Source organism: Passer domesticus, chromosome 9 (assembly GCF_036417665.1).
Source record: "Passer domesticus isolate bPasDom1 chromosome 9, bPasDom1.hap1, whole genome shotgun sequence".
In the NCBI taxonomy this organism is placed as follows: domain Eukaryota; kingdom Metazoa; phylum Chordata; class Aves; order Passeriformes; family Passeridae; genus Passer; species Passer domesticus.
Window position 1 is genome coordinate 29,572,472 of NC_087482.1, and position 18,506 is coordinate 29,590,977.

The 18,506-nt window shown below is 67.0% G+C and overlaps 3 protein-coding genes across 5 annotated transcripts; 1 reads left to right on the plus strand and 2 right to left on the minus strand.

Moving 5' to 3' along the window:
* Positions 1 to 1,112: 1,112 nt before the first annotated feature.
* Positions 1,113 to 7,112, minus strand: CDHR4 (cadherin related family member 4). Of its 3 annotated transcripts, none has more exons than XM_064432294.1 (20): positions 7,034 to 7,112; positions 6,638 to 6,658; positions 6,307 to 6,503; positions 6,072 to 6,234; positions 5,907 to 5,989; positions 5,695 to 5,790; positions 5,186 to 5,289; positions 4,977 to 5,113; positions 4,731 to 4,896; positions 4,487 to 4,634; positions 4,123 to 4,225; positions 3,714 to 3,929; positions 3,496 to 3,635; positions 3,266 to 3,413; positions 2,990 to 3,192; positions 2,773 to 2,912; positions 2,660 to 2,695; positions 1,605 to 1,671; positions 1,485 to 1,515; positions 1,113 to 1,373 (listed from the first exon to the last, which is right to left on the minus strand). In XM_064432294.1, exons 1-20 carry the CDS (start codon positions 7,083 to 7,085, stop codon positions 1,318 to 1,320), a joined length of 2,307 nt encoding a protein of 768 aa, XP_064288364.1. In that variant the 5' UTR covers positions 7,086 to 7,112; the 3' UTR covers positions 1,113 to 1,317. The 3 variants fall into 3 exon arrangements, with proteins under 3 accessions (XP_064288364.1, XP_064288363.1, XP_064288362.1); XM_064432293.1 differs by having other exon boundaries at positions 5,907 to 5,992; XM_064432292.1 differs by having other exon boundaries at positions 5,695 to 6,234.
* A 674-nt stretch (positions 7,113 to 7,786) lies between these two features.
* INKA1 (inka box actin regulator 1) lies at positions 7,787 to 10,385 on the plus strand. The gene is made up of 2 exons (XM_064432297.1): positions 7,787 to 7,952; positions 9,289 to 10,385. The coding sequence occupies exons 1-2, from the start codon at positions 7,914 to 7,916 to the stop codon at positions 10,156 to 10,158; spliced, it is 909 nt and encodes a 302-aa protein (XP_064288367.1). The 5' UTR covers positions 7,787 to 7,913; the 3' UTR covers positions 10,159 to 10,385.
* On the minus strand, positions 10,281 to 18,373 carry UBA7 (ubiquitin like modifier activating enzyme 7). Its single transcript, XM_064432295.1, has 24 exons — positions 18,316 to 18,373; positions 18,022 to 18,187; positions 17,169 to 17,303; positions 16,995 to 17,101; positions 16,718 to 16,808; positions 16,465 to 16,606; positions 16,274 to 16,371; positions 16,023 to 16,169; positions 15,792 to 15,950; positions 15,522 to 15,629; positions 15,371 to 15,451; positions 15,132 to 15,287; positions 14,868 to 15,033; positions 14,594 to 14,790; positions 14,308 to 14,372; positions 13,989 to 14,163; positions 13,802 to 13,876; positions 13,331 to 13,517; positions 13,062 to 13,171; positions 12,888 to 12,974; positions 12,622 to 12,813; positions 10,944 to 11,045; positions 10,765 to 10,865; positions 10,281 to 10,475 (listed from the first exon to the last, which is right to left on the minus strand). Exons 1-24 carry the CDS (start codon positions 18,354 to 18,356, stop codon positions 10,349 to 10,351), a joined length of 3,015 nt encoding a protein of 1,004 aa, XP_064288365.1. The 5' UTR covers positions 18,357 to 18,373; the 3' UTR covers positions 10,281 to 10,348.
* Between the last annotated feature and the right edge of the window lie 133 nt (positions 18,374 to 18,506).

An 18,506-nucleotide genomic window follows, 5' to 3' on the forward strand; every position in this document is an offset into this window, starting at 1 on the left:
GCCGCCCCGCCCTTTCCCGAGTGCGGACGGCAGCGCACGTTAGGCACACGTGACGCCCGCCAGAGCCCCGCCCCCTCGCGGGCAGCGCCTCCTCATTGGCTGCCCGCGGGGAAGGGGGGGCGCTCGGCCAATGGGCGCGGCCCGCGCGTGCTGGGCGCGCCCCGCCGGGCCGCGGCTCCGCGCTGCGAACCGCGCTCCGAGCCCGCTCCGAACCGCGCTCCGCTCCGCGCTCCGAGCCCGCTGCCGCCGCTCTACTCCCCGCGCTCCCCGGCACAAACTCACACCCCGCAGTCCCACACTCAGAGCTCCCCGCCCCGAGCCCCCGGGGCCGCTCCGCATCCCGCTCCGTCTCGCCAACGGGACGCGCTCACGCACCACTCCGGTGCCACAAAGGGTTAAATTCCCGGACGGTCACGGTTCCTGTGGGTTCGGGGCAAAAGGGACCCTCAGGCTAAGTCACACAGGCGACCCTTCTCACTGTGAAATTTCACGGCTGGCCCCTGCTCCCCTTCCCTCCCCTTAGTCACCTACTCCCCAAATTAGTCTCTTCCCTCTTATCCCGGCAGCCCTTCATTTCCCCGGGAGCTGCCGGGGAGGCGTCCCGTGGCGCGCTCCTTTGAACTTCAAATAACCGGTTTCCCACCTCCCGCTGACTGACGCCTTCAAAGCCTCCCGCCGCTCCCAGCCCCTCCTGCGGCGTCCCGCTCACCTGCACCCACGCTAATTCACTTTTCCTCCCAATTATCAACCCATCCCGTCTGCCGACCAGCTGCTCATCCCACCCGTTTGCCCCTGCAAGCAGAGCTTGAGGGGGACGCGGAACTCGGGGCAAAAGTTGGTCAAAATTACCCGTGGCTGAGTTTTCTAGCCCCAGATAACCTCCCTGTGCAGGGCTGCCCCGGCTGGGTCACATCCAGAGGCTACAGAGATGCTTCTGTGACGGAAGCAGACTTGGCCGAAGCTCTGGTAACCTTTTTTGCAGTGCCAAGCCCGCTGCCAGTGCTTGTCCCGGGTCACGCCGCTCACACGGCTGACGAGACAGTGCTAATGACCCCACAGCAGGACAGCCACTGCCCGGCAGCGGGACTGCCTACGGCAATCCCAGCCGTGTGTGCAATCTCGGACAGCGTTTATTAGGTCTGCGCTGGCTGAGGCGGCTCAGGGTGTGACTGCACCCCGAGTGCAGCAGGTTTGGCCACAAAGGATGGGTCTCCTCCTCGGGGGCCGCAGCAGCTGCCTGCCAGTGTCCCCTGCTCTGCCCGGCACAGCCCACACGGGGCTGCGGGTCACCAGGAGCCCCCCGGCAAGTCAAGCCCTTCAGATCCAGCGCCGAGCCCCGGCCACGCTGCTGAAGAGACAGTCCCTGCCGGCGCCTGGGATGGAGGCAGCACTCAGTCACTGGTCCCCATCTCGCCCGTCCCCAGACCCCTCTGCCCTGGAGGACACAACCTGAGGCTGCTGGGGCTGTGGGACAGGGCACTCACGTGGGTCCTGAGCATGGCCGTGGAACTGCCCCTGTGCGGAGGAGACAGGGGGGGCTGCTGAGGGCCACAGGGCTCCTCTGCCTCCCTGGCAGGGCACGACCCTCGCTGCCACACACTTACTGGGCTGCTGGCATGTGGGTGCCCCTGCTCCTCCTTTCCCCTGCTGTTCTCCACCACATCCCAGGAGCTGCAGAAGGAAGAGGGGAAGGGAGGGAATGCTGCCAGTCATGAGCTGCCAGCCTCAACCCCACGAGATGCTGCTGGGAGCGACTTGCCAGCCAGGTTTCACCCTGCCAGCTGCACCCTGTTAAGCCCATCATCCACCTACCTGATTGTGCCCTGGCACAGGAGGGAACTGTGACAGGGCTGTGCTCCCCCAAGCACCACCACCTTTCACCAGTGCCTGAGCAGCGAGCAGGTCTGCCGCCCCATCCACTTGTTTCCCCGTGTGCTGGCATGCATCACTCTCGTGCTTGGAGGATGCTGTGCTGGGGGAGCTGCCAGGGCCACCCACGGGGCTGACCCTGGGTCTTTTCCCTTGCATGGTCACCACAGTCCCAGTGTCACCAAGCACTGTGGCCCCAGCCTTGCCAATGAACGTGGATCCAGCTGTGCATCACCTCGGGGCAGTTATGCCACTGCAGGTGACTTGTCCTGCCATGAACTTGTGTGTCTCCTCCTTGCTGTGCAGACACTTGGCACAGGCTGGTCTAGCATCTGCCCAGGCTCTCTCCTCTGTTACCTGTCACCATCACTGATCTTCCAGGGGTTGTGCAGCCTGCTCAGCTCTTCCCTGGGAGCTTTCCTTGACAAATGGGGCTCACCCCTGCCAAACAGGGGCTCCCCTGGTGAGCTGCAGTGGCCTCAGCCCTGGTGCCAGGACCCAGCCTTGCAGTAGGCATTGGCACCAGCACTGTGCCATGCCACCCTGTCCACTGCAGAGTTTGTGCCCCAGCCTGGCCACCGACATCACGGTATGCTGGCCAAATTGCTCTCTCTGCTTCCACAGCCCCCATCAGGGCTGCACCCTGCCCTGGGCAGAGACAGCTCCCTGGCACAGCAAGCCGTGGTCAAATGCAGAGAACATTAAACATACCCCGTGTGCTGTGTCTCCCTGGCTACCTGCAAGGACAACACAACTGCCAGTATGACCACCCTGGTCATACAGCACTCACCTCTTGGCCAGGAACTGCTTGCCAGGGGCCCGGTTGCTGCGGGAGGAGCAGAAGGCAGCCGTGAACCCTTAGCCTTGCTCACCGAGCCGTGCCGAGAGGCGGGCTGGGCTCACCTGCACAGCAGGCTCCGGGCCAGGCAGCCCAGGGTGGCCAGCAGCAGGACACCAGAGATGGTCAGCACGGCCACAAACCAGGCTGGCGGGTGCCACACTGCCTCTGTCTGCGTGACAACCAGCGGCTCCTTCTGCAGCGTCTGTGGGACAGGGGGGTGAGGGGCCACGGGAGGTTCAAGGACCCTGGAGCACCTCCCGGCCAGCGGGCTCTGCTCACCGTGTGCTGGGTGCTGGTGCTGGGGGGCACCGGGGTGCTCCGGGGGGTGACGTGCACCACCAGTGCCACCACGCTGCTGCGGCGGCGGCCACCAGAGCCGCCTGCCACCTCCACCAGCAGGACAAAGGGCTGGGGCTCGGCTCGGTCACTGGGCAGGTAGACGAGGGTGCTCCCTTCCAGCCGAAAGCGCCCATCTTCATTGCCTGGACGAGAGGGTCTGCTCAGTGTCACAGCACGGCGAGGGCCGCTTTGTGCCGTGCCTCGGCCGCTCCTCACCTCCAACAATGCTGTAAGTCAGCCCGGCGCTGTCGGGGCCGCCGTGGCACGCCAGGCGGGTGACGGGCTGGCGGCTGCCCGGGGGCCCAGCCGTGACCCGCAGCTCCTGCACCTCGGGGATGCACACCGGCAGCTGGTCCGGCACAGCCTGCCAGGAGCGGGGGGAGGCGGTAGGGCAGGCACCCCCAGACCCCGCACCCACCCCAGCCCACCCGGGGCTGCCCTCGCACCTGCAGGCGCACAGACACGTCGCACAGACGGCTCTGCCTCTTCCCGGGGTCCAGGTCATTGTGGCTGTCCGTCAGCCGCACCAGCAGCCTGTAGCTCTTGTGCTGCTGCGAGTCCAGCGGTCCCACCACGCGGATCTCGCCTGCGGGGAGGCGGGAGCTGCGGGAACCGGTGGGTGCCGTGGGGCGTGGCGGGGGCCGGGGAAGGGCCGGGCGCTCACCAGTGCGCCTGTCGATGGAGAAGGGCTGTGCGGGGCCGGGCCCCCCCTCCAGGCTGTACTCGAGGCTGTCCGGGGGGTAGTCACGGTCAGTGCCAGCCACACGCCCCACCACGCTGCCAAAAGCTGCCGTCTCTGGCACGGTGAAGGTGGCACTGCTGGGGCACGCCGGTCTGAATTCGTTGACAGGTGTCACCGTCACAAGCACAGGCACACGGGCTGTGTGGCACAAAGCTGCTCAGCCATGCTGGCACCACCCCACGGCCTCTGCTGAGCTGGGTGACATGGGGACAGAGGCACCACCCCTGGGGTGGGCATCTCTGGGGCAGCAGGGAAGGAATGTTTCCTCTGTGATCTGCTGGTTTGGGCATTGGGAAAGGTCTTTTCCCACCCTAGGGACATGGACACTCACTGCTCTGTAGGGGCTGTCCTCCCACTGTCACCACAATGGTGGCCGTGAACTGGAAGCCCAGAGCAGCCATGGCCTCCGAGTCATAGTCCAGGGTGGAGTTGACCTGCCAAGCCAGGAGGGGAGGGTCAGGCAGAGCTGAGGTGCCCTGCAAAGCTCAGATGCTCTGCAAAGCCTGAGTATCCCACAAAGCCAGGGTGTCCCACAAAGCTGCGATGCCAGGGGAGAAGGAGGGACAAGTGAGGAGAATGAGCAGGCCTTGGGGAGCAGGGAGCCGTGACCCAGAACCTGACATGGCAGCACATGTTACAGGGTCCACTGGGCTCCGGTCTGGGCTTGCTGCCCACCTGGGCACTGCCCTGCTCACCTTCAGCTGCGGCCCCTCCATGCAGAGGTGGGAGCGGGAGGAGGGAGGCCCCTCGAGAGCATAGTGCAGACACCCGTCACTGCTGGTGGGGGTGCACCTCAGCGTCACCAAGGTGCTGCCGGGCGACTCGGTTTCGGCCACCTGGGACCTGTGGCGGGGCAGCCAGCAGCTCAGCCTCTCTCCCCAGTCCTGGGACATGTGAGAGAGCAGAATTCCATGCACCCCACTCCCCCCGGAACCATACACGAAGATGGCTGGGTGACATCTTGGCGCCTGGCGGTCTGTCCCCTGCACAGTGACATTGACCGTGGCGGTGGCGTGGTCGTCGGGGTGCAGCGCGTTGTAAGCCCGGATGAGGAGGTGGGCATGGATCTTCTCCAGCCGGCGGGTGCTGCGGATCTCACCTGTCACTGCAGGAGGAGCCGTGGCCTCGCACGGGGCACAGGGACAGGCACAGGGCGTCCCTGGGGATCCCCACTGCCCTGCTCACCCTCATCAATGGTGAAGAGCGTGGGAGTCACAGAAGCAAGGATGGCATAGCGGACATTGTCCCCTCTGGCATGGACCTGAGTGACCACTTCCAAGGGGCCAATGGCTTCTGTCACTGTCACAGCCCGGTGTGGCTCACTGCAGGCGAGGCGGGCATTGTGGCACAGCCTGGCGCCACCAGCACCCCCCTCCTGGCCCAACCCCACTCACGGGAAGGTGACGCGGGGACGGCGTGATGGCAGCACCTCCACCCTTACAGCCCTGCTGCAGTTGTGCCCGTGACGATCCATCACCTCAATCTCCAGCTGGAACGTCTGTGGGCCAGAACAAGGGCAGCTCTGGGACAGCCCTCAGTGGCACCAACAGTGGGGATGGGGACGGGGATGGGAATAGTGATGGGATGGGGACAGAAACAGGAACAGAAACAAAGGAGAGGGGCCAAGAGATGAGAATGGGGCTTGGAGTAGGAACAGAGATGGGAAGAGGTGTGGAGATGGAGATGAGTATGAGCTGGAGACTAGAATGGGCAGGAATATAGACAGGGATGAGGATATGGACACAACTTGAGATGCAGAAGGGGATGGGGACAGGGATAGAGCACTTGTGGGTCCACGGGGCCTAATGGGCAGAGCAGGATGTGGAGAGCTGAGGCCAGGGAGAGGCTAAGCCCCAGTGGACTGAGAGGTGGCTGTGACCAGCCTGGGGCTGCTGGTGCCCACCTGGGTGTCCTTGCTGGGATCAAAACCATTGTCAGGTGCCAGCACCAGGCCCCAGCGGGTAAGCGTGAGTGGTGTGTTGTGGTTTCGGAGCCTGAACTGCAGAAAGGAGGGTGATGGGAACCCCTGTCCCACTGCTCCATACCTGGGGTTCTGCTGTCTCCAAGGCTGCTCCCTTCTGTGGGGGTGTGGCCCCCCAGGGAGCTGCCACTCACCGTCAGCCCGCCAAGTGGCTGTGGCAGCACCGCGTACAGGGGTGTCCGAGGTGCCACATCTGCCAGCACCTGCACCACACCACCTTCTGGAGCACAGCACAGCTGTGGGGGCTTGGTGCTGGCTGGCACGCACAGCCCCCACTGCCCTGTGCCCCCTGTTCCTACCTGCGCTGGCAAAGGAGGTGTCACAGTGCAGCACATGCCCTGCTGTCACCCGGACAAAGAGCCGCTCTTCCACCTCGTCCTCACCAGGACAAGCAGCCCGCAGGATCAGTGTGTACTGGTTCACCCGGCGGGCATCGAGCTCTGCACCAGCACGCAGTGTCACCTGCCACGGGGACACAGTCACTCAGCAGGGCGCCTGCCAGCTCCTGCCCCACTCCCTGTTCCCCAGCCACACCTCTGCCCGGAACGTGGTGGCATCCGTGGGGTCAGAGCTGATGGCGATGGAGTTGAATGGGTGGTCGGGCTCGATGCTGGCCAGGGTGACATTGGGACTGCTGCTTGAGTTGCTGCAGGACACGGTCACCTCAGCGATGCGAGTGCCTGGAACTGTGTCCTCACTCAGGGCCACCACGCGTGGCAGGTCAGGCAGGGCTGGTGGAAGACCCCAGGGGCCACTGATGGCTCATCCAGCTGTGCTTAGGGAGCTCTGCTCCTGCACCTAGGCACCAATGCAGGCACAGGTTCCCCTGCCAGACACAGCTGGGTCCAAAGCACCCCACTCTTACCTGTCGCTCTGACGAATGTCCCTGCAAAGAGGAGAGAGTGTCACCACAGCCTGCCAGGTGTGTCCTGGCAATGCCCTGGGGAGGCCCCAGAATTCCCTCTGTGAGATGCCCTGACGAAACCCCAGAGGTGTCTGGATATGCCACAGTGATGCCAAAAGAAGCCCCAGCAAGATCCTGACAATGCTGAGGACACTCGGACAATGCCCAGAGCAACCTCGTGTGCCCCTCCCTGCCTCAACCCAGCCAGAGAGCTGCCAATCCCTCTGCCCACCCTGGGGTCAGCCCCAGGACTGTGGGAGCAACCGAGGAGAGCCTCATCCCTGTTGCCTTCCTCTCAGTCATCCACCCACGATCTGGCAAAGGGTGCCCCAAACGCTGTGACCTTGAAGCACCTACCCGGGGCATAGAGGCTGAGGAGGAGGAAGGTGAGGTGTCCGTGCATGCCCATGGCTCGCTGGCTGTTTGGGACAAGCTGCAGCCGGTTGCCAGGGCCGCTGGGCACCACCCCGGCCCGGCGTCACGCCGTCCATCCCCACCCGTGGCGGCCGTCCCGGCCAGGGGAGGGGCAGGGCACGGCCCCCGTGCCCCCCGCTCCGCACGCTGCTGCTCCAAGCCCCTCGCCACCCGCAGCTCCGTGGGGTTTGGCTGCCACCCCTCGCTGCTTCACCACGCGGCACGCTCGGGAACCGAGAAAATTAGCTGGGAGCTAATTTTTGGCCGTGTTCTCGTTCATTTGCAAACCAGTGCCGCTTCTCCCGGGATCCCCATTAAGCGCTATTAGTTCCCAATTAACGGGCACCGCGGCCCGGGTCACTCTTCCCTTCCCTCCTGCAGCTCCCAGCCCGGCTCTGGCAGCCCGGTGGCGGGGGCGCCGACGGGGGATGCCTCCGCCGGGGCTCTGCACCGGGGCTGCCCTCCTTCCCGGCGGGGCACACCGAGCTGCGGGACCCCCGGTGCCGGAGGTGCTGCCGGCCGGGACGCGGATCCCGCCCGGCCCGGCGGTGCCCGGGTGGTGCCCGGCGCGGGGCCCCGGGGCGGCGGGGAGGGGTCCGTGGGCGGGGCGGGGCCCCGGGGCGGCGGTGCCGGTGCGGCCCGGGCTCACGTTACGGCGGCCCCATTGGCCGGGGCGGGGCGGGGCGGGGCCGCCGGGCAGCGCCGGGAGGCGGCGGGCACGGCCGGGCGCTCCGTCCGCTGTCGCTGCTGCCGCCGCTCCGCCACCGGCACCGGCGGCTGTGCGAGCGGGGCCGGGAGCGGCGCCGGGGGAGCAGGACCGGGCATGCACAGCGCCCGCCCAGACGAGCTCGGCGCCGAGCGGGTGAGTGCCGCCGCGGGCACCGGGAGGGAGCGGGACGGGACGGGACGGGACGGGACCACCGCTCCCCGGCGCCCCGGGACTGCGGGGCTGCCGTGACGTCCGGGCGCTGCCGGTGACATCAAGCCCGTGACATGAACGCGAGACCAAAGGCGGCACGGGGGACGTGTGCGCCCGGTGGGACCCTGGCGGTGTGGGGGCACGGTGTCCAGCGGCCACGGTGTCCAGCTGTCAAGCTGCCAGCGGCACCGTCCCCCCGCAGCTGCCACCCTGCCACCCACCCGGGCTGCCCCGAGGGACGGCGGTGACAGGGTGGCCCTTCGGCTCTCCTGGGCCTGCCACATGCTTACCCAGCACCTCACAACCGGCTGCCCCAGTGTTCCCGGCCAGCGGCAGGACTGGGCGGCTCGGAGTGGTGGCACATTGCCACTAGGGCTGGATGAGAGGGTCCCAGGCAGCGGGGAGGGGGACAGGGATTTGGACGGGGACGTGGAGAGGGACAAGGACAGTCCTGCCAGCAGCTGTGTCAGGGTCAGCCAGAGAGGACAGAATTATCGGTCCTGGAAGCAATCCCTCCTGCACACTCAGCTTCCCGCGACTCCAGCGCGGAAAGGAAAGCGGACGTAACACCCTGCTTTTGGGTTCAGACAATAGGAATTCAAGAGCGAGGAGCGGCCCGGCTGCGGGAGCCAGCAGTCCCTTCCAGCGCCCGCCCGGCCGTGCTCCGTTCGGCCCCGGCTGCCTCGGTCCCCTGCATTTCCCGGCCTTTGGGGGGTCCCGGGCCTTGGGCGCGGGGCTGGCTGCACCCTGACGTCACCCGGGGTGTCCCCAGCTGGAGGGCACAGGGTGGGTGGGTGGCCCTGCCGACGCGCGGGGGCACAACCCCACCCCAGCACCCGCGGGTGCCCTGGGGCTGCCGCTGGCCCCGTGCCACCGAGTGGGACTCTGCCGGAGGGCTGTCCCGGCCGCCTCCCTGCCGCGAACGGGGCACTCGAGGGGCTGTCGGGGGCGCAGCGGAGCGCCCGCTGCTACGTGCCGTGGCCCTCTGTCATTTCCCGCAGGCACGGCCGGGGCTGGGTGCCTGCTTGCTCACCCGACAAGCCGCTGCACGCCGGCCGGCTCCGCGCAGGAGCCGCAGGAAAGCGGGGCCCGGGGCTGGAGGCAAGCCGGGACCTGCGGCCCGCTCTCCGCACCCTGCTGCACGCCCATTGCGCCAGCGAAGCCCCCACCAGCCGGGGCGGGGGGGAGCGCGGGGTGCCGGGGAGGGTGGGATGGGCACCGCGGGGCTGCCGGGGGGCAGCGGCGACAACCGTGCTGACGATGTGCCCTTTCCCTGCAGTGGTGCCGGCGGGACGCGGGCCCGACGCTGCGGGCGCACATGCACGGCACGCGGCAGACAGCGCAGCAGCCCGGCAGGGCGGCGGGGCCGGCTCCCCGTGCCCCGCGCCCCGCCTCGGCGGCGGACTCGGCCTGCAGCCTGGACCCCGGTGGCGAGGAGGAGGAGGGGGGGAGCCCGGCCGCCCGCTCCCCCCCGGCCAGCGAGCGCAGCCTGGAGTTCGACTCGGGGTACTCGGAGGCGTCGGGCGGCACGTGGAGGGAAGAGGAGGCGCCCGTGCGGCGCCGGCACCTGCTGCCCTGCCAACGGGCACACCGGCTCTCGGCCGGCCCCGCCGCCCCGCCGCCCGCCCCCGCCCGCCGTGTCCGCCCCAAATCCACCTCGGACGCCTGCCTGGAGCAGTGGCGGGCCCTGGAGCCCGCCGACACGCAGGACTGGACCGTAGCGCTGCTGTCGCAGAGCCGGAACCGGCAGCCGCTGGTGCTGGGCGACAACTGCTTCGCTGACCTGGTGGAGAACTGGATGGACCTGCCCGAGGTGGGCGCCGAGCCGCGTCGCCGGGCCGCCGCCGAGCCCTCCCGCCGGCTGGCCAAGCCCCCCGCCTTCCTGCTCAGCCTCTCGGGCAACGTGCGCCGCAAGCTGGCCAGCATGGCCCGGCCCCGGGGCGCCGAGGGCGCCCGGCCCGCCGGCCGCGATGCCACCAAGCGTTTCTCCTGCCCGCTGGGGCTGGGGGGACAGCCCAAGGGCGCCTGCTTCCACCAGTCCCACAGCAACATCGCCCAGCTGGCCACGGACTTCCACCGCTTCACGGCCCTGATGAACAGCCGCAGCCGCCAGCCCATCATCTGCAACGACGTTATCGGCTACATTTAGCCCCGCTGCTGCGGCCCGCACCCCCACCCTGTAAATAAACCCCCGTTTTATACGGTCTGGGCGCCGCAGCGTTTATCAAAGGGAGTGCCTGTGCCCGGCTCCAGGCAGGGGCAAGCAGGGGGTTTTTGCAAGGAGGGCCATTGCAGCCTGCAGCTTTTATTGCATTGGGCAGGAGGTGCTGGCCCCTTGCTCAAGGTAGGGAGCACAAGAGAGGGGGACGGGTATCTTCAGCCTCAGCATCCTCGCCCTCGCAGATATACAGCAGCTCCAGGTCCTGCTGCTGCGGCATCCTGGCATCCTCCAAGCTCTCGGATAACCTGTAGCAGGGAAAGGGGGTGCTGGGGGCACTGTCTTGTCCTGCAAGGCCGGCTGAGTGCTCTGGGGGAGCCTCGGGCCCCTCAGGGGTGTCCGGCCAGGCTGGTGGGATGCAGGGGCCGCAGCAAGGGGCCGGGCAGGGGTCCCGCCACGGGAAGTGCTGCCGGCAGGATGTTTATCCAGCAGCTGGCTGGGAGCTGCACTGCAGCTGGAGTAGCTCAGAATTGAGGCAGTGGGGGCTGGAAGCCCCCCCCTCCGGGGCAGGATTGGGCCCTGGAGCCATGGACCTACCTCTGTGCCTGCTGCCGGGCCCGTGTCTCTGCATCTGCCTTGCTGTCATAGAGCACGCTGTCGCCACACAGGAGCATGGTCGCGGTCCAGCCGTGTGTCCTCTACAAGAGGTGGCTGTCAGGATCTGGCCCTGCATCCCCCAGGGTGACCTGAGTGAGTACTGACAGCTCTGGGCTCACCTGCAGCCACTCCAGCACCTCCTGCACCGTCATGGCCTGCCCATCTGCGCCGACTGCCCGCAGCTCCAGCCGGTCCCAGCAGCTCCACTCCCGCCCGCCGTACTGCCAGGGGGGAGCAGCCAGCACTGGCACCCCAGATCCTGGCTGGCCAGACCCCTGGGGCAGGGACTGGTGCAGCACAAGGGCTGGGGGACAGCAGGGCAGGCAAAGGGGCAGGGTGATGGGGGCACCATGGTGTTGCAGGGGCGGTGGGGGACACAACTATCCCCCCAGCACTGCTGGGGTCCACTTAAGGGTCAGTGTCAGTGTGGGGCCGGCACTGCCCCTAGCCCCGGGCCAGGACAGGCGCACAAAAGGCCATTGAAGCGTTGCCCAGCCCCACACAATCATCTCTTCTCATGCCTGTGGCCCCACGACCCCTGCTCCGGCCCAAGGAGGCCAATGTGGTGCCAAGCCCGGGGCCAAGCGCCGTCTGGCAGGGCTGCACAGCCATCTGCCCTCGCTGCAGGCAGCACTGCCCGCCTGGCCCCTGCCCGCTCGGGAGGGTGTTCACACCTGGTCACTCTCCCTCCTGCTTTCTGCTGCCTTCTCACCTCCGCCTTCTGCTGCCTGCACTTATCCCACTGGTGGAGAGAAGGGCTTAACCCCATCCTCGCCGGGCAGCAACAGCTCGGCACAAAGGGAAAGGCATGGCCTGGCCCTCTGCCACCAAAGTACATCGCTCTGGCCCTGGGAAGCATATTCCTCTGGACAAGGCTGGCCCCCAGCGTGGGCTCCCCAGGTCCCCATGGGGACATAGGTCACACCAAGCAGGCCTTGGGGACATGTGTTCCCACCATAGCCAAGCAGCTGGGTGTGAAATGTCACACCGGGAGTCCTCGCCCTGGGACATGGAGGTGTTGGGTGCTGCTGCAGAGACCTGAGGGCATGGTCAGACCCAGCAGCATCCTCCATCCAGGGATGACGCCAACCCAGGGACTCTACGGCCAGGATGGCACAGGGCTGGGCATGGCGTTTGAGGGGGCCGTGGGGCAGCCGTCAGCCCGAAGTGGTGCTGGAGCCGGCGCAAGGCAGTGGAGTCGCCTCCCTCCCCCTCTTCCTGCCCCCGGCCCTGGGCCCCCCGGGCCAATCTGGTTCCAATCGGCGCTTCCTGCCGTGCCGGAAGGGCTGCCTCGCACGCCATAAACCCCCAGACAAAGGGGCCTCTATAGCCTAGACGGTCCCAATCTGGGCCTGCCCCCACCCCCGCCCTCCCTCCCTGGCTCCCCACCGCCGGGACCCCCGGCCCCGCTCCCCCGGGCGGCCCTTCCCGGCCCGGTGCCAGCTGCTCTCTGGCTGCCGCAGCTGGTTTCCATAAGCCAGATGAGCGCGGCTGCAGCGGCCTCCCGCCCCGGCTGTGGGGCTCAGCGTGGGGCCTGCCGTGGGGCGGCGGGGCTGCCTCAGCCCCATGGGCACCCCAGAGCATCACAGCTCGGGGGCAGCCAGGTGAAGGAGCTGGTTGCTCACTGCCTGGCAGCATTCCCAACCCACGGCAGCACCCAGATCCATTTCTAGAGTGCCATGGCCAGGGCTGCCCTCGCTGCTTGGCCAGCTGGTTCCCCCCGACATTGTCCCACAGCAGATGCCGCTGGCCCCTGGGTGTCCCCCGCCTGCCCTTTCCCAGGGAAGAGGGTCCTACCCAGTAGGTGGGGGCTGGCGGGGGCTGCACTCGGAGCAGCAGGCAGGTAGACAGGCTGATGTTGCTGTTGCGGTAGCAGCTGAGGTCCTGGCAGCCCCACACCAGCTTGTAGACCTCCAGGCAGGCCAGCCCGGCCACGGCCGCTGTGGTGGTGATGATGGCGGGCACGATCTGCCCAGCAATTCGCTTGCTCTGAGGACAGGAGGGTGTCACCAGCTGCCCCACACGGGACAGGGACTCCTGACCCCACAGGCTGCCCCTCTCACCGTCAGCCAGCTGGCAGGGGAGATGCCATAGTTCTCTGCACGCAGGTTGGACGCTGCTGTGATAAAGTCTATGTGGACATCGTTGTCCTGTGGGGAAGAGTGGGGGGATATCTGCATCCCGTGGGGACATCAACCCCCCCAGGCTGAGCAGGGCCACCTGCCTGGCTCCGCTACCTTCTCAAAGTGGATGGGCACCATCAAGGGTGCTTGTGTGTCCTCATTCCCCACCAGCTCCTTTCTCCACTGCACCAGGTCCTGGGTAAGCTCTGTCAGCTGCCTGTGATCTGGGGGCACAAGGATGCCTGGCATGATACTCCTGCACTGTGGCACTGGCTGGGGTGTCTCCACCTTTGTCTGGGTCATCTTGGCTGCTGAAGCAGGGACAAGAAGCCACAGCCCCACCACCACCAGGCTGGACCCAGGAACATACCTGGGAACCTCACCTGTGGGAACCTGTGCCTCTGTGGATTCCTCTGTGAGGGCGATCTGGAGCCCTTCCTGGGGTGCAAAGGGTGGCAGGACCACATCACGGAGGATGGCCTGGATGGCCGCCCGGTCCCTGCATGGTGGCACCCTGTGCACTTGGGCAAAGAGGTGGGCAGCAGCCAGGACATAATCCAGGTGGGTGTCCTGCAAGGTAGAACAGGGGGGCTATGGGGTGCCTTGCGGGGGTGGTCCCACATAGCCAAGAGCTGCCAGCACTGCCCTGAGCTGGTAGAACTGCCCCTGCAGTGCCCTCCCTGACTGGGGGACAGGGACTGACCCAGCCCAGGGCCTGGCAGCCCTGCACAGGCTGTGGCAGACGTAGCACAACTACAGTTTAGTATTCCCAGTATGCCCAGCACAGGCTTGGCTCTCCCTCTGCCCATACCGTTCCCACGTGAGACCCCACAGCTCTCCCTCCCTGCACTCACATTGTCAGGGTTGAATGTCAGTGGATGGGGACAGCTCCTGTCCCCTGCCCAGAAGGGGACACCCGGGCTGGTTTCCTGGCACAGGGAGAGAAGAGTCAGGCCCAGGAGCGTGTGCCCCTGGCTGCAGTGAGGCGGCAGTGGGGGGACGGGCGTGCAGGGGGTGCCAGCCCCGTGGTGCTGGGCTCACATGCTCCGGGGGGTAGGTGTGCAGCAGCTGGGCGATGGCATCGTGGTAGCAGCTCTGCCAGCGCCGGCGTGCCCAGCGCACACAGTCCCGCCAGTCCCGCGGCCGCTCCCGCAGCCTCTCCCACACCTGCTCCACGACCTTCCCTGGCGGCTGCTGCTCCAGGAAAGCTGGGTCCCTGCAAAGGCAGGCAACTGCTGATGCTGGCCCAAGAGCAATCCTGTGAGACACCTGAGTCTGGCACCCTCTCCCCATTCCCAGCAGTGCCCTGGCAGAGCTGGAAGCTCCTCTCCCAGTGTCACTACCCCCAAAGCCCACTCACTCCATGAACTGGTTGACTTGTTCTGCAGGTAGCTGGAAAAGCCCCTCAAACTCATCACGGGCCCACTGTGGAAGAGAAACGAGTGTTGAGCACTGGAACCTCCCCTTTGTGCCCCCAAGCCCAGGGGGAGGGGGAGGCTCTGGCAGGGCCAGCAGCAGCACTCAGGCTGCCAGCAGGAAGCAGCTGGGGCCATATCCTGCTCATGGCTCACCACTGGAGGGGACAAGGGGAAGGAAGACAAAGGTCCCGGTGCCTCCTCGCTGGGCGCTGTGGCAGCTCAGCCTACCTGCAGCGTGTGCTGGATGGTGCGGGGGAAGTGCCGCAGGGTACACGTGGGGAAGGTGCCATCCCTGGGGGCGCTGGCTGGCCGCAGAGGCTCGGTCAGGGACGGTACCATGGCCAGCACATTCCCCCGTGTCCCCTCCGTGCCCGAGTCCAGCAGTGGCGTGCGACAGCGCAGACAGCGTCTCTCCAAATAGGTGCCTGCAGGGAGCCAGGAGTGCTGGGGACCCAGGGAGCAGGCCCAGGGGCTTGGGCCCCATGCCCTTCCTGACACTCACGGGCCTCTATCGTATCCAGGGCGCTGGCAACGCCATCCAGGTGCTGGAAGAAGTTATCATTGTAGAGCATCTCGGTAGCAGGTCCCACCTGGTTCTGGTGAGCTGTCACTCTGACATCAGGGTTCATGCGCTGCACGGCCGCTGCAGCCACCACTGACTTTGGCTCCTGCCAGGGCAGAGAAGGGGTGGACAGCCTTAGAGAGCCCCTGGGCCAGCCAGGATGCCCTTTGTGGGGAGCTCAGCCCCTGCCTCGTGCTGCCTCACTGATATATCTGCTGAGCGATAGAGAAGCTGCCGATGGAGGTTGGAGAGGGCAACAGTGTCCATGTCAGTGACGATGAGCTCCCCATCCGGCCCCGCTGCCAGCCCCATCATGGCAAAGTTCTTCAGCAGCTCGCAGCCGATGGCACCAGCTCCCACCTGTTAGGACAGAGATGCTGCAGCTCCCCACGTGCCAGCTGGATGCTCCACAGCCTCCCAGTGCCATGGCCCTCCCCACTCACCACCAGGTACTTCTGGTGGCCCAGCCTCTCCTGGAAATTGGCCCCGAAGACGGCAATCTGGCCATCGTAGCGAGAGCCTCTCTGCCGGGACAAGGAGCTGTGTGAGCACAGCAGCCACGGCACCGCGGGCAGCCGGGACACGGGGTCTCACCGGGGCACAGTCCGTCTCTGTCAGCTGCGCAGCCCCCGCCAGCGCCAGGCACTCCAGGGCGTCGAAGTACAGCCACTGCTCCAGGGGCAGGAACTTCCCGGTGATGGCCTGGGGCGAGCAGCCCGTGGGCAGGCGGCCAGCGGGGCGCTCCCCCCAGCCCGCCCCAGCCCTGCTGCCGGACCCGGCGTCCCCAGGCGGGCAGCAAGTGCCCCCTCGTGGCCACCAAACGCCACCGGACGGCCACGGCCGGCGGGACCCGGCCCCGCTCACCTTCAGCACCTCCTGGGCCGCCAGCGCCCCGAGCACGGCGGCCACGGGGCACAGGTCGCCGGCGCTGGCGCTGGCGAAGGCGCGCACCGTGTCCTCGTCCAGGGGACCCTGCCGTGCTGCCAGGCCCCGCGCCAGCTCCAGCACCCGCTCGGCATCCGCCTGCGGGCAGAGGGGAGAGGGCAGCGCCCGGCACGGGGTGCGGGTGGGCAGGAGCAGGACACACGGACTTACGGGCGCCCTGGGCCGCGGCAGGCGGCCCTGCTCCCTGCGGAAAGCGTGGAGGGCCTGGAAGGCGGCGTGCAGGCTGCGGCTGCGTGGCAGATCCTCGGGACTTGCCACCTGGATTTGGGGCTCCTCCAGCGCCTGGCGCAGGGGCTTCTGCCAGCACAGCACCAGGGATTGGTGAGCGCTTTCCTGGGGCCCGGCATGGCACAGCAGCACCCCAGCCCGGGGGCAGCACCCTGGGGCCCAGAAGGACTTACGTGGGAACACTCCTGGGGCTGCTGCACCTGTGAAACCAGACCCCCGCAGCGGTACGGCGAGAAGGAGCTGGTGTCACTGATCTCCAGCCTGAAGGCATCTGGGGACAAGAGGAGCACACATGTCACACCACGGTCACTGCCAAGGACCCGGTGAGTTCCTCAATCAGCCAGGATCCCCCTGGAGGTCTCACCGAGCACATGCACAGGGACGGGCTCCTGGCCGTTCAGCTCTGTCATCCCCTGCACGCCAGAAAATGTCACCAGGTCACCGTCGCAGAAGAGGTGGCCATGGCTGTTCTCCGTCCCCATGTATGTCACCACTCCTGGGTTGCCCTGAGGAGGGGAAGGCTACATAAGAGTGGGGCACTGGACTAGGGTGGCATACAGCCAGTGGAGGAGGCAGCAACATTTTGGGGGACCTGCAGGGGCTGCCCTCCCTCCTACCTGGGAGATGTGCTCCACAGGAGCAGACACTGGATCCCCTTCTGCTGGGTCATGAACGACAAAGCGCTCCCCGAAGTCACAGAACAGCTGCCTGGAGAGGACAGACGGGGTTTTGGCAGAGGAAGTGCCCCACCAAGCTGCCCCAGCACTGCCACGTCCTGCCCAGGCCGAGCAGCCCTGCCAGTGGGCTACTGGGGACATGGGCTGCAGCGCAGGGCTGGGGGCTCTGGGGACAAGGTGACCCACAGCCAGTGCAGGACCCCATGAGACCCCTTACCCTGCCAGCCCCTTGGCGTCAGCCACGATGAAGCAGATGCCCCGGGCATGGCAGAAGTCCCCGAGGCGGAGCTGCTCCTCCAGCGGGGACTCAGTCAGCACCACCACCTGTGCCAGGTCTGTCAGCGAGCGCTGCCACCACGGGGGGCCCCCCGGTGCTGGCATGCAGGCTCACCTGGAAGGGGGCAAGGAAGGCCTCCGACAGCTCCCCGGTGTGAGCCTCGACCACCACATGGGGGTTCAGCTCAGCCAGGGCCCGCTGGGATGCCTTGGCACGGTTCTGGCCTAGATCGCTCTCTTCCAGGAGGAACTGCAGAATGGACACATGGCGGGGCACCCTATGGGCCTGGGGTGCAGCTCACCACTGTGGGGTGCGCCACAGGCCCTGTCTGCACTGGTGAGGGGGCTCTGTCACCTTACCTGTGACAATGAAGGGCACCCTGTGCCTCACCAGCCTCCCCAGCCTGTGCCGGTTATTGGAAGCCCCTCACCCCAAACCCATCCCTGCAAACAGGGATTCTCCCAGCTGCACCTGCACCTATTACTGTGACATCTAGCCACATCCGTGCCTGTTCCTGGGACTCCCACCTGAGTCCGCCCCTGTACCAAGACCCTTGCATGTACCTGTATATGTCATGGGGCCTTCCCATCCATACCTGTACCTGTTACTGGGATTGCGGTCTGTACCCAATATGGGGATTCCCATCCACACTCGTACCTGGTACTGGGACCCCCACATGAGTCTGTACCTATTACCAGGACCTTTATCAATGCCTACACACATTATGGGGCCCCTCATCCATACCTGTACTCTGGGGCCTGTGCCCATACCCACACTCATTATTGTTGGGACACCCGCCTGTACCTCTGTCTGTTACTGGGACCCCTGACCGTACCTATTGTTGGGATCCCCACCCACACCTGCACCCACTACCGGCATTCTCACTGTTATGAGATCCCCACCCGTACCTGTTACAGCGAACTTCACCCGTACCTTTCCCGGGAGCCCCGCCCGGCCCCGCCGGTACCTGGTGGGTGCGGTCGGCGGTGCAGGCGGCACCGCAGTCGTGCAGGACGACGCGCCCGGTCCCCGCCAGCACCAGCGCCGTCGCCACCTGCGCTCCGGTCCCGCGCAGCCCCGACACCAGCACCGCCGACCCGGGCAGCCGCCGCGCGCCGCCGCCCAGCACATACCTGCGGGTACCGGCGGCGGCCGTCAGCGGGGGCCGGCACCGCTGCACCGCGCCCTGCCGCGACCCTGCGGCGCTCCGGCCCCCGGTGCCGCTCCCCGGTGCCGGCCCCGGTGCCGTTCCCGCACTCACAGCTGCCGCGAGTACCGCGGCTCCTCCTCGCTTCCCGCCATGATGGCCCCGCCCCCCGACCGGCCACACCCCGGCCCCGCCCCAGGGAGGAGCCAACCTGTAAGGCCCCGCCCCGACCGCGCAGGATGGCGGCGGGGACGGGCAGGCCCCGCCCCCAAACCGGCGCTCCGAGGCCCCGCCCCTGAGACCCC

What these genes read in the sequence shown, in the direction of transcription:
- CDHR4 (XM_064432292.1), bottom strand. Translation starts at nt 7,085, where the DNA reads ATGGGCATGCACGGACACCTCACCTTCCTCCTCCTCAGCCTCTATGCC. An exon ending in TGGAGGGGCCGCAGCTGAAG is followed by an intron (nt 4,226 to 4,486) that starts GTGAGCAGGGCA and finishes CTGGCTTGGCAG; the next exon opens with GTCAACTCCACCCTGGACTA. An exon ending in GACTTACAGCATTGTTGGAG is followed by an intron (nt 3,193 to 3,265) that starts GTGAGGAGCGGC and finishes CCTCTCGTCCAG; the next exon opens with GCAATGAAGATGGGCGCTTT.
- INKA1 (XM_064432297.1), top strand. Translation starts at nt 7,914, where the DNA reads ATGCACAGCGCCCGCCCAGACGAGCTCGGCGCCGAGCGG. An exon ending in ACGAGCTCGGCGCCGAGCGG is followed by an intron (nt 7,953 to 9,288) that starts GTGAGTGCCGCC and finishes CTTTCCCTGCAG; the next exon opens with TGGTGCCGGCGGGACGCGGG.
- UBA7 (XM_064432295.1), bottom strand. Translation starts at nt 18,356, where the DNA reads ATGGCGGGAAGCGAGGAGGAGCCGCGGTACTCGCGGCAGCT. An exon ending in CGGCCCAGGAGGTGCTGAAG is followed by an intron (nt 15,630 to 15,791) that starts GTGAGCGGGGCC and finishes TGCTCGCCCCAG; the next exon opens with GCCATCACCGGGAAGTTCCT. An exon ending in GCCCGGCAGCAGGCACAGAG is followed by an intron (nt 10,476 to 10,764) that starts GTAGGTCCATGG and finishes TCCCTGCTACAG; the next exon opens with GTTATCCGAGAGCTTGGAGG.